The 12,685-nt window shown below is 45.8% G+C and overlaps 1 protein-coding gene across 8 annotated transcripts in view; it reads right to left on the bottom strand.

Moving 5' to 3' along the window:
• Positions 1-12,685, bottom strand: part of SPECC1 (sperm antigen with calponin homology and coiled-coil domains 1) — a 337,615-nt gene that overhangs the window by 128,106 nt on the left and 196,824 nt on the right. For all 8 annotated transcript variants that reach the window (XM_008270674.5, XM_008270675.5, XM_008270676.5 and 5 more), the window contains one exon: positions 7,718-9,300. In XM_008270674.5, coding sequence (XP_008268896.3) covers positions 7,718-9,300 — 1,583 coding nt within the window. The remainder of the gene's footprint in view (positions 1-7,717; positions 9,301-12,685) is intronic.

A 12,685-nucleotide genomic window follows, 5' to 3' on the forward strand; every position in this document is an offset into this window, starting at 1 on the left:
ATTTTGTTTTAATTTTTATATTGCATCTCAGTCAAGGCAAAAGAGAATATGCTAGTTTGCTTACACTTGTACACTTGTGGTATGAACCAAAAAAAAACACTGATGGGAAACTCCAAGATGAGGATAAAATCTGAATTTCACCTTTGGGAACTCCCCAGAAGAGCTTTGAGGGGGGTGGGCACTGTGGCCCAGCAGGTTAGGCTGCTGCCTGCAATGCAGGCATCCCATATCGGAGTGCCCTGCTCGACTCCCCATCCAGCTTCCTGGTAATGTGCCTGGGAAGGAATGGCTGAAGGTCCAACTGCTTGGGCCTCTGCCACTCATGCAGGAGACCAGGATACAGTTCCAGACTCCTGGTTCCACCTGCCTTAGGCCTGGCTATAGTGGCCATTTGAAGAGTGAACCAGCAGAAGGAAGATCTGTTTCTCCCTTGCTCTGCCTTTCAAATAAATCTTTTTTTTCTTTTTATTTATTTATTTTTTTGGACAGGCAGAGTGGACAGTGAGAGAGAGAGACAGAGAGAAAGGTCTTCCTTTTCCATTGGTTCACCCTCCAGTGGCTGCTGCGGCCAGCGCACCGTGCTGATCCGAAGCCAGGAGCCAGGTGCTTCTCCTGGTCTCCCATGGGGTGCAGGGCCCAAGCACTTGGGTCATCCTCCACTGCACTCCCAGGCCACAGCAGAGAGCTGGCCTGGAAGAGGGGCAACCGGGACAGAATCCGGTGCCCCGACCGGGACTAGAACCCGGTGTGCCGGCGCCGCAAGGCGGAGGATTAGCCTAGTGAGCCATGGCGCTGGCCTCAAATAAATCTTTTTAAAAACAAAGTTAAAAAACAAAAACATTGGAGGCAGGGGCTGCAGACTAGGTCAGGGAAGGACCATGTCCAGCAGCAGCCCAAGAACTGACAGGAATGCTGGGGTGACCCCAGGGCTCACAGATGAATCTTGAGGTCGAGTGAGAGGAAGGGAATGGTACTCAGGCTTCACTTCCCTAAAGGTATTAACATGTCTACCGAGAAACACGATCCAGTGCAAAGCAAGTGAGGTCAGGCAAGGAAACTCAGAGAAGGGGCGGCCAGTGCTGGTGCCTGAGTAGCAGCAGCTGCTCCTGTGGAGTCATGTGTAAGCTCAGAGACAGGTGGTGCAGTGAGCTGTCTGCGCCTACCAAAACCATCCAATGGGCTCCGCCAAACCCTCAAGTCCAGCTTCCACCGCTTTCACGTGGTTTCCAGAACAGAGAGCTGACACGCTACCGGCTGACTTTTCTGTGTCACGTGATGAAGGCTGCCTGGGCACTCTGGTGCTGTGGTTTCATCTTCATCAGCTTCAGCTCCAAGTGCACAGCTGCCTTCCTGGGGCCGGGGGCCACCATCCAAGGCTTGCTGGGGAAGAGCCTGAAGGCCTCACCCAAGCTGCCACTCAACACGCCTGCTCTTGACTTTTACCTCCTCATGACTGCCACAGGAGAACTGAGAAATAGGCTCTGTTGACCAAAGTTTCTGATTTGCTTCTCCATGGCATGAAGTCATAGGCCTCTGTCTCACCAAAGAGGGTTGATGCTTTGTTGCCAATGAGTGGGGTGAATTATGTCTGAATTGAAGATGATTGAAATTTTCATGTTTTTGACTAAATAAACTGAATCACTTCTCCAGACAGCAATCAGTCCATTATTCAGGCAGGAGGAATGTTCCCTAAGGCTCCCCTCAACTCTACCCCATAGATCTGCCAACACTTCTGAGCACCCACAGTGCTGGGAGGGGCTTTCACACAAGGGATCCTGCGTGATATGCAACAACAGAACTCACTGAAAGCCGTGTTGAGATTCCAAGGGAAAGTGACCCCACAAAGCTGAAGGTCTCTCTGAAGATGACCCTGTAGCTGAAGCCAAGAGCTTAAGGAAGGCCAAGGCAAGTGGAGAATGGGAGGGTGAAGGAGCCACTTTGGGCAGAGCACACCTCCTGAACAAACACCCTAAGGCAGGCAAGGACTTGGCCAGGCTGAACTCAGGCCAGGAGCGAGGCAGTGAGACCAAGGGTGGAGGTGTATGCCGGCGCCTGGCCACTGGGCTCCACATGTTGATGAAGTGTTCGGTGTGCTGGGAAACCGCTGAAAGATCTACATGATCAAGAGATCACTGCCGAGTGCCTCATCAGGAAAGTGAAGGTGTGGAGTTGTGCTGGAAGGCTCAGCAGACAGAGCCCATGATCTGCCCCGAAGCCACTCCCTTCTTCCACTGATTTGTCTTCCTAATACAATTCTAATTTTGTGCAACAGTCAGGCTGTGATAATGTGACTGCATGAACGGAGAGCTGAGGGTAGGTGTACGATGAGGTTCTGACCAAGTGGGTATGTAGGGAAGGCTGCTGGGAAGTTTCTGGGGGAACGAGTTTTCCCCATGTCAGAGGTATCTGAAGACACATGCTCTGCCTCCAGTCTCCAATGAGTGGGGCTGAAAAGGCTTGACAACATCCTGCCCTTTGGCAGGAGGGCCAAGAATCACAAAGCTGCCAGCCCACAGCCCTGATGGTATGGAGGCCCTGGAGCACCACTGGTGACTCCTGCCTCCTAACCTCAGATTACAGGAACAGAGTGAGCATCCGTTGGCTTATGTAGCCAGCAGTAGGGTTTTCTGTTCCTTACGGTCCGAAGCATTCTGGTAATACTCCAGGACCCTGTGACTATTTAAAGCAGATTTCAAGATCTCTTGAGTCCTTTAGGGCATCCTATTCTGAAGTCCTAGCTACAGGATTATCTACTTGCCACATCTTTCTCAAATTCTGGCTGTGCCATCTTTGGCCAGTGGATTCTAAGCATTTGGTCTCAGGACCAATACTGGTCACACACTGATGACGTCACCTCTACTGGTTCTCCCCTGACCACTCACAGAAAGTGACTGCTTATAGTCTTCTTATTCCTCTGGAAGGGAACTAAGTTTCCAAGGGTATCACTCACAAGCTTTCAGCCTGGGGTTGGCATTTTTCCTTTTAGAACTTCTAGGTTTCAAGTCCAGTAAAGATACTGTAACTTGAAATCAAGATCCCAAATGACTAAAAAGGAGGAAATAAAAAAGGATATTAAAGCTGGGTTGTGGGGTCAGCGCTGTGGCATAGTGGGTAAGGCCACCACCTACGGTGCCAGCATCCCATATGGATGCCGGTTCGAGTCCCTGCTGCTCCACTTCCAATCCCACTCTCTGCTTTGGCCTGGGAAAGCAGTAGAAAATGGCTCAAATCCTTGGGCTCCTGCACTGGCATGGGAGACCCGGAGGAGGCTCCTGGCTCCTGGCTTTGGATCGGCGCAGCTCTGGCCGTTGTGGCCATATGGGGAGTGAACCAGTGGATGGAAGACCTCTCTCTTTGCCTCTACCTCTCTGTAACTCTGTATTTCAAATAAATAAAAAACTCTTTAAAAATAATAAAATAAAATAGAAATTTTTTAAACAGCTGGGTTGTGTTGCAGTCTGGAAAACAATATTCCTAATTATGCTGTTTACTGGCTATGGCAGGCACATGTGAGGCCTGGGGATTCTGTGAAAATCAGACTCTTCCTCAGAGTTGCTCAGATGCATGTCATGTGACCACAGATCAGCGGCCAGGAAAATGTATATGGCCCTATCAGAGAAGCTGCAAAAAGGACACAGGTGCTGGTAGGCAGCTAAAGACAAATGAGAGGAAGAAAATGTCTACAAAACAATCACACAACTATTGTAAAAAGTCCTATCAGTTTTCCATTTATTATAAGAGGAAGAGACCCAATTTCTGGTTTTTAAAGTACATTTTAAGGCTTTTTAGAGGCTCTTCTAACAGTATCTGAGCAATTTATGCAATTTATGAGAACTGAAAACTTACATACATTCACTAAATCTATTAGCTCCATTAGATTTAGCCCATTATATACTGTATTAGATCATAGGACAGTGTGGCATTGCTTTTCCCCTTTGTCAATACATGATTTTGTGAGGGCTTTGTTTTCAAAAACAGACTTATTTGTTTATTTGAAAGGCAGAGTGACAATGAAAGAGACCCTCCATCCGTGGCAGAAGCCAGGAACTCCATCTGAGTTTCTCACACAAGTGGCAGGAGCCGAAGCACTTGGGCCATGCCATCATCTATGGCCTTCTAGGTGCATTAGCAGGGAGCTGGATCAGAGGCAGGGCAGCCAGAACCTGAACAGGCATTGCAACATGGGATGCAGGAGTCCCAGCCCATCATGAGACCATACTTGTCCCTCTTTTGTTCTGGCTGGTAACATTCACCTTCTGCCAAGAATTGTGATAGATGAATGCAGTCTGACTGGTGATTAACAGAACAGTCATTTTACATCTGCTTTTGGTGGTTGTATTTGAAAGTTCTAGACAAAAACATCAAGTGAAGCCACTGAGAACTGGGATTTACCCTAGGTATGCCAAAATGACTGAACTTTAGACTACCTTAGAAAGTCTGTTCCTGTAATCCATGTCATTAAACATGATTATATCAGATCACGTCAATAAATTTAGAAGAAAATTCAATACTCATCTTTTATTTTCAAACAAGTAAACTGGGGCCAGGGCTGTGGTGAGCCTGTAGCTCCCTGCTAATGCACCTGGGAAAGCAGCGGAAGATGGCCCAAGTCCTTGGGCCCCTGCACCTGCTTGGGAGACCCGGAGGCTCGCTCCTGGCTTTGGATCTGCCTGGCTCCAACTGTTGCAGCCATTTGGAGAGTGAATCAATGGATGGAAGATCTCTTTCTCTCTCTTTCTCTCTCTCTCTCCTTCTGTCTCTCCCTTTCTCTCTGTAAACTCTACCTTTCAAATAAATAAATAAATAATTTTTAAAAAAATTGTAATTGTGTTGATATAAAGTTGTACCCAAAGTTCTAAAGGACACACAGCAAAGTACTGGCAGTTTTTTCTCCAAGTAGTGAGATTAAAAGTCACCTTCATTTTATTTTTTATACTTTTCTATATTTTCTAAGTCTTTTGTGATGAGTATATAAATTTATGTTTGGAAAAAATAAGTTTACTTTTTTAAGATGCTAAATTCTTTCTCACTGACTTATCTATTTAATATGATGCCAAACAAAACACCAAAGACACAGATGAGCAAGTGAGGAAGACTTCAAGAAGGTCCACCTGGGAGATTAACTTGCAAAAGAGCAATGAGTAATCTTAAAGCAAAAGAGTGATCTTATTAGACAAGATACTAAATTTAAAGCTTTAATTAACAACTAATTAAATAAATGCCTATCTACTGACCTCTAATAAAATTGCTTTCACACTTTCTATAAAATATCTGTGGATTTAGAACACACACAATGGTTTAAAAAACAAAACAAGACCGTCCTAATACAACCCACCACCAAGATTGTATGACAGCCAAATACAGAATCAGTGTGCAACCAGGTGACCTTAAAACTGATCTTATAAGGGGCCAGTGCTGTGGAATAGGTTAAGTTTCTGACTGCAGCACCGGCGTCCCATAGGGGCGCCAGTTCGTGTCCCAGCTGTTCCTCTTTCAATCCAGCTCTCTGTTTATGGCATAGGAAAGCAATGGAAGATGGCCCAAGTACTTGGGACCCTGTACCCATGTGGGAGACCTGGAAGAAGCTCCTGGTTTCTAGTTTAGGATCAGCCCAGTTCTGGCCATTTTGGTCATTTGTGGAGTGAACCAGCGGATGGGAGACCTTTCTCTCTGTCTCTCCTTCTCTCTCTGTACCTCTTCCTTTCAAATAAATAAAATCTTATAAAACAAAAACAAAAACACCTGGTCTTAAGCAGGTGAGGAAAATTTTTGCTAGGAGTTCCCAGCATAATTTGCTTCTTGAAACAGTGACAATCCCTGAAATAAGCAGAGATGTTTTTAACCTCTCCCTTCAGCAACCCCTAGATCACAGGCCCAGAGGAGCCTGACGGCAGGAGGAACGGGAACACTTCTCCCATCTCTGCACCTTTCTCAGCACCACTCTGCAAGGTGGGCAGATACCACATAAGCAACACTAGTCTTGCATCACAGAACACGGTTCCAGACTGATCCAAAAAGTTATTATTATTATTATTTTTTTGACTGATAGAGTGAGACAGTGAGAAAGGTCTTCCTTCCGTTGGTTCACCCCCTCCAAATGGCCGCCACACCGGAGCTACGCCGATCTGAAGCCAGGAGCCAGGTGCTTCCACCTGGTCTCTTACACAGGTGCAGGCGCCCAAGCACTTAGGCCATTCTCCACTGCCCTCCCGGGCCACAGCAAAGAGCTGGACTGGAAGAGGAGCAACCGGGACTAGAACCTGGAGCCCATATGGGATGCTGGCGCCGCAGGCGGAGGATTAACCAAGTAAGCCACAGCGCCGGCCCCGAAAAGGTTATTTTAAAAGATACAAGAAGTGGCCAGCGCCACAGTTCACTAGGCTAATCCTCTACTTGTGGTGTGCCGGCACACCAGGTTCTAGTCCCGGTTGACCATTGTGGGGGTGAACCAACGGAAAAGGAAGACTTTTCTCTCTGTCTCTCTCTCACTGTCCACTCTGCCAGTCAAAAAAAAAAAAAAAATTTTAAAAAATAAAAAAAAGGAGTGATCATTTATTTGATTGTGGGCTGGAGAAGATCTTTCCAAGCAAAAAAAGGTTTAAAAAACTAAGGAAATGATTAACAGATTTGAATGACATAATTTTAATATCAAGTGCTGGCAAGAACTTAAGAAACAAGTGCTCTCATGAACTGCTAGGGAGAATAAACTGGCATATTTCTGAAGGGCAATCTGGCTGGATGTGTTGAAAGTCTTTCAAATGTTTATACTCTTTGACTCATTAAGTCAACGTCTAGGAATTTTTCCTAAAGAAATAATCAGAGAGATATATAAAAAAAAGTTTACAATATCAAGAAGACCAGAAAGAACATAAACATTCACTATAACATATGAAAGTACTTCAAAAACTCTGCAGGAAAACTGAATTAAAAGACTATTTTCATACAAAATTTTGTGAAATGTATACAGTTTTCTCATATTAGGCATTTTCCATGTACTATTTGAAGTACCAACATATATATTTAACTTCAGGGAACTAGTAAATAAGAAATATGCATATAATAAAATACTATTTGACCTTTAAAATAATGTTTAAAAGAACATTTAATTACAAGAATATGCTCAGAAACTATTAAATGTGAAAACAAAAATTGGTAACATGTACATGATGATTCTAATTTTTTTTTAACTTGTGAGATGCTCATATATGACACACACATATATCTGGAAGAGGCATGAAAACAGTGTTATGTTATAACTTAGTGGAAAAAATAAGATGTGATTTTAATTATCTGTGACCAGCAGCTAAAAGCATGCTAAATGATAGACCTGGCTAACTTTCACTCAATATTGAAGTCTCAATATTGCTACGTCTTCCAGGAAGCCCTCCTGCACTAGCCCTCACTCCCCCTCCTAGCTCTCTACACTAAACTAGCATCTGGGGATAGATTCTATGACACTCTGTATAACTGCATCATACTCTCTGATTTGATTCACTGCATCCCAACCATGCTTTGAGCTTCCCACAGTCAGAAATTTGGGTGTTTCACTTTTGTATTTCCAATGCTATTCTGCCTGGAATCTAACAGGTCTGCAAGCTAGAACGCTGGACTCATCAAGGAAATTGAGGGAACAAATTATTCTTTCTGCTCTAGGAGTTCTCCAGGAGAAAAATGTCAGTAAGGATGCGCACCTGTCAGTAGAGGTACGCCTTCTTACCTTGGCGAGTAGGCTTGAAACACGTTGAACTTCACCATTGGCCTTCAGCAATTCTTGTCTGAGCTCGGTGCAGGACAGCTCCAGTTGATCTTTCTCAGCTCTGGCGACTTTGAGCAGCTCTTGAATTTCACAGCTCTCCGCCTTCTGTCCCAGGGTACTAGTCACTAGAGTTTTTTGCTTCTCACCCTCCAAATGAGACTTCAAAGACCCATTCTCCATCTTCAAACCTTCCAGGGTAACTCGACATTCTTCCAAAGTTTTCGTCATCATACTATTGTTACACCGCTCCAGTTCTAGAAATCCATTCAGCTTTTCATTTTCTTCCTTTAGGCGTTTAATTGTTTCTAAAGCTCCCAGGTTCTCTTCCTCCACCTTGCGTAAGCTGCAGGTCAGCTGCTGCTGTATGCTGAGCAGCTTCTCCCTCTCAAAGCGGCCCTGCTCAAGGATGTCTGTGCACTTCTGCTCCAGCTCAAGCAGTTTTCCCTCTTGAGCGCTGGGCTCTTCATTCTTCACTCGTTCTTGCAGGAGATTTATCAGCTTCTCGTTTTCTTGACTTAGCTGCTCTGCCCTCTCCCGATGCTGGTGAAAGGACGTCTCCAACATCGTCTTCTCATCCACCAGCTTCTCATTCTCGGCTGTCAGTTCCTGCACCATCTGTTGCTGGTCTGACAGTTCCTGCAGGGTAGCCTGTAGTTCCTCTGCGGTGCTATGGTGGTTTTCTTCCATCTTCTGGATCTTCTCTGTGAGGGAAGCCAGGGACAGCTCGCTAGCGTTGTTAGGGGAACTACCAGTGGTGGAGCACTTGGAGCTCTTAAAAGGGTTGCTGGTGGAGGACAGAGGGCGGGAGGGGATATCTGCTGGAATGTGCTCGAAATCAGAGGCATCTGGCGACAAAGAAGCTTTGGTGACGTCACTACTTGAAGAACCCGACGTCCGTAATGCAGTTTCATGTGAGTTTTTTTTATATTCCTCGATTTCACTCGACAGCTCATTCCCGGTGGGGCTTCCAAAACTTGACTCTTGAGTTAGGGATGTCGGGCAGCTACTGTCACCAGTGTGACTCACCGCCCCTTCTGAATTTGGAGACTGCTCAAGGTAGGTCAGTTTCTCCTTTAGGGATCGGTTTTCTTCCTCCAGCAAGGCCAGCTCTTTCTGAAAGTTCCTGTTCTTCTCCTGAAGAGCCCTTATCAGGGGTTCTGGGTCGCCTGCTGGGACCAGCGTTACATCAACACTTGGGTCTGAAGTGTCAGCTCCTTCGGTGCTCGGTGCCCTTTTCTCTTTGCATTTCTTGAGTTCACTTCGCAGCCTGTTGATTTCACTGTCTTTGGCTTTGGCTTCCGCCAGAAGTTCTCGAACTTGAGACTCCAGCACCGCCTTCTCCCCACCTTCATTCTCTTGCTTGGTGGGTTTGGTGGAAGTGGTCCTCAGGTGCTTGGTAGGAGTGGGGGTGCTGGAAGAAGTAGGACTGGGCACTGATTTCCGAGGATTGGAGGGACCACGCGGCACAGACCTCTCTCTTGAAGTTGTTACTGAAATTTCCCTTGGAGCCGGAATGCCTGTCCGTTTGGTTGCTGTAACAGCCGCTAAAGATGGAACAAGGAGAAAATATTAAAAAACAAAATAAAACAAGCACTTTTATAATAATACCCAAATGACTTCAAGTCACCTGGCATAGGAGAGAGTGTGGTTGTCACCCTTTGTTGAGCTCTTCCTATGGATAGTTACTCCTCTCTGATGGGGGTTCCTGCACCTCCTTCCCACAGCCCTATACTTTGGGGGAAGCTGGCTCAACGCCTGAGCTACTCAGAATAATCCCACTCCAGCCATAGTTGCTGGTCTGAGGCACGGATACACTCCTAGGTAAGATCAAAGAGATATATACAAAGGTTTTCAGAGCAAAGCAATTAAAAACATCACATGGGAGACCAGGAGGAAGTACCTGGCTCCCGGCTTCTGATCGGCGCAGCACACCAGCCGTAGCGGCCATTTTGGGGGTGAACCAAAGGAAGGAAGACCTTTATCTCTGTCTCTCTCTCTCACTGTCTAACTCTGCCTGTCAAAAAACAAAACAAACAAAAAAAAATCATTGGACAACAGCAAAAAAGCCTGTGATGTGGACATGGCCGGCAACTGCCTTGTCCTCACGGGAGGAGGGTAAGAATGGACACAGCACAGCAGAAAAAAGGAATCTCAATTTTTTTTTTTTTTTGACAGGCAGAGTGGACAGTGAGAGAGACAGACAGAGAGAAAGGTCTTCCTTTGCCGTTGGTTCACCCTCCAATGGCTGCTGCGGCCGGCACAGCGCGCTGATCCAATGGCAGGAGCCAGGTACTCATCCTGGTCTCCCATAGGGTGCAGGGCCCAAGCACTTGGGCCATCCTCCACTGCACTCCCTGGCCACAGCAGAGAGCTGGCCTGGAAGAGGGGCAACCGGGACAGAATCCGGCGCCCTGACCGGGACTAGAACCCGGTGTGCTGGCGCCGCAAGGCGGAGGATTAGCCTAGTGAGCCGCGGCACCGGCAGGAATCTCAATTTTAACATCGTTGTTGAGTTGCTAAACCAAATCAATCCTAAAGCCTGGCTTATTGCTGGTCCTCTAGCTCCACAACCCATTCAACACTCTTCATGGGGCAGGCATTTGGTGCAGCAATTATGTTGCATTTCGGATGCCTGCATCCCATATCAGAGTTCTTGTGTTTGAGTCCTGGATTCCCTTCTTTTTTCAGTTTCCTGCCAGTACAGACCTAGTGAGGCAGCAGGTGATGTCTCCAGTAGTTGGATCCCTGCCACCTGGGAGACCTGGATTGAGTTATAGGTTCCTAGTGTTAACCTAGCCCAGCCCCAGGTTTTGCAGAAACTTAGGGAGTAAACTAACAGTTGGGAGCTTTCTCTCTCTTCATATAAGTCATCTAGAGTTGAGTTTTCTGGAATTTGCAATTCAATATATTTGAACTGATTTAATACACTTGATAGCGTGGCAACTGAACATCAGTCTTTTTATAAAATTTAAGTTCACTGTGCATTTCCCAAGCATTTCTTTAAAATCATTAGTGGGCTGATGCTATGGCACAGTGAGTAAAGCTGTCATCTGCAGTGCCAGAATCCCACATGGGTGCCGGTTCGAGTCCCAGCTGCTCCACTTCTAATCCAGCTCTCTGCTATGGCCTGGGAAAGCAGTAGAAGATGGCCCAAGGGGCCAGCGCTGTGGCATAGCAGTAAAGCCATCGTCTGCAGTGCCGGCATCCCATATGGGCTCCAGTTCAAGTACCGCTGCTCTGCTTCCAATTCAGCTCTCTGCTATGGCCTGGGAAAGCAGTGAAGATGGCCCAAGACCTGTGTGGGAGACCTGGAAGAAATTCCTGGCTTCAGATCAGTGCAGCTTCGGCCAGTGCAGCCAACTAGGGAGTGAATCAGTGGATGGAAGACCTCTCTCTCTCTGCCTCTCCTTCTCTCTCTATGAAACTCTGACTTTCAAATCAATCAATCAATCAATATTTAAAAAAAAAGAAGAAGAAGAAGAAGAAGATGGCCCAAGTGCTTGGGCCCCTGCACCAGCATGGGAGACCCGGAAGAAGCTCCTGGCTCCTGGCTTCAGATTGGCCCAGATCCAGCTGCTGTGGCCATTTGAAGTAGTGAAACAGAGGATGGAAGACCTCTCTCTCTGCCTCTCTGTAACTCTGCCTTCAAATAAATAAAATAAACCTTAAAAAAAAAAAAGAAATGATGTATAAGTTATAACATAGGAATTTTAAAAATCATTAACACATTTTGAATGAGAACAAATTTAATCAGGAAATCAAAAGTCACAAACAATACTACAGAATGACTGATCTGATTGAATGAAACATCACTTTTTTTATTAGTTTTTTAAAAAAATCATTTATTTGAAAGGCAGAGTAACTAAAAATGGGAGAGAGAAAGAGATCTTCCATCCAATGGTTCATCCCCAAAATGGCTGCAATGCTCAGGCTGAGTCAGGCCAAAGTCAGGAACCAGGAGCTTCATCCAGGTCTCCCAAGTGGGTAGCAGGGTCCCAAGTACTTGGGCCATCTTCTACTGCTTTCCCAGGTGCATTAGCAAGGAGCTGGATCAGAAGTGGAGCAGCTGGGATGCAAACCAGTGCCCATATTCAATGCTGGCTTGGCAGTCAGAGGCTTAACCAGCTATGCTACAACACTGGCCCTGAAACATCACCTTTAACATAAGTGGAAACAGTGTACTCATTTGTATTTATAAGAGAAACAAGAACAAATGGCATAAGGACATACTATGTATATCTGTGGTATAGTTTTAAATGTTAAAGGGATCTATATGATACAGAAATAACACACAATTTAGAGTACTTATAATGAGAAATTCAAAGTGTGAGGAATTATTTTTCTTATTTTCATTTACAATCACAGACAATGTAAGAAAGAAAATTCTAGGAGTGGCAAACTTGGATATCAGTCTACTTTATGCTGTAGAACTGAAGCCTACGTCAGGGGTTATGGTATAAGTGAAAATTATGGGCCAATTTTCCAAACTCAAAGACCACCTGACTGAGTCAAGGCTGAGGCTGTAACTTACTGGGAGGTCTCTGAATACAAAGGATCCCAGCGGTCACAACCTCCAGTTATCCTCTGCACTGGAAGAGGGTGTAGGGAATGCACCACACTCTTGCAGCAGCACTGCTGCTAAGACAGATTCAGGACCTGTTGTGGCCCAGGAGTTACAAACTCGGGCCAAGACGAAGAGCCAGGACCAGCATATGCCTAGACATCCTGACTCCACAGTGATGTGCAGGAGGATGCGCATCCCTGCATCACTCAGCATCACTGAGCATCTCACAAGGGAGAGATTTTGAATTGTTGGTATAATAAAGGCTGAGCAGTCATAGCAATATACACAAAGTGCTAGATTTTAGTTAAGTTTTTCAGATTAAGCTCCTGGAAGGCTGTAACAGATTTTCACTACTTCTAGGCCTC

Source organism: Oryctolagus cuniculus, chromosome 17, assembly GCF_051225735.1.
Source record: "Oryctolagus cuniculus isolate XC-2025 breed Fujian yellow rabbit chromosome 17, ASM5122573v1, whole genome shotgun sequence".
In the NCBI taxonomy this organism is placed as follows: Eukaryota; Metazoa; Chordata; class Mammalia; order Lagomorpha; family Leporidae; genus Oryctolagus; species Oryctolagus cuniculus.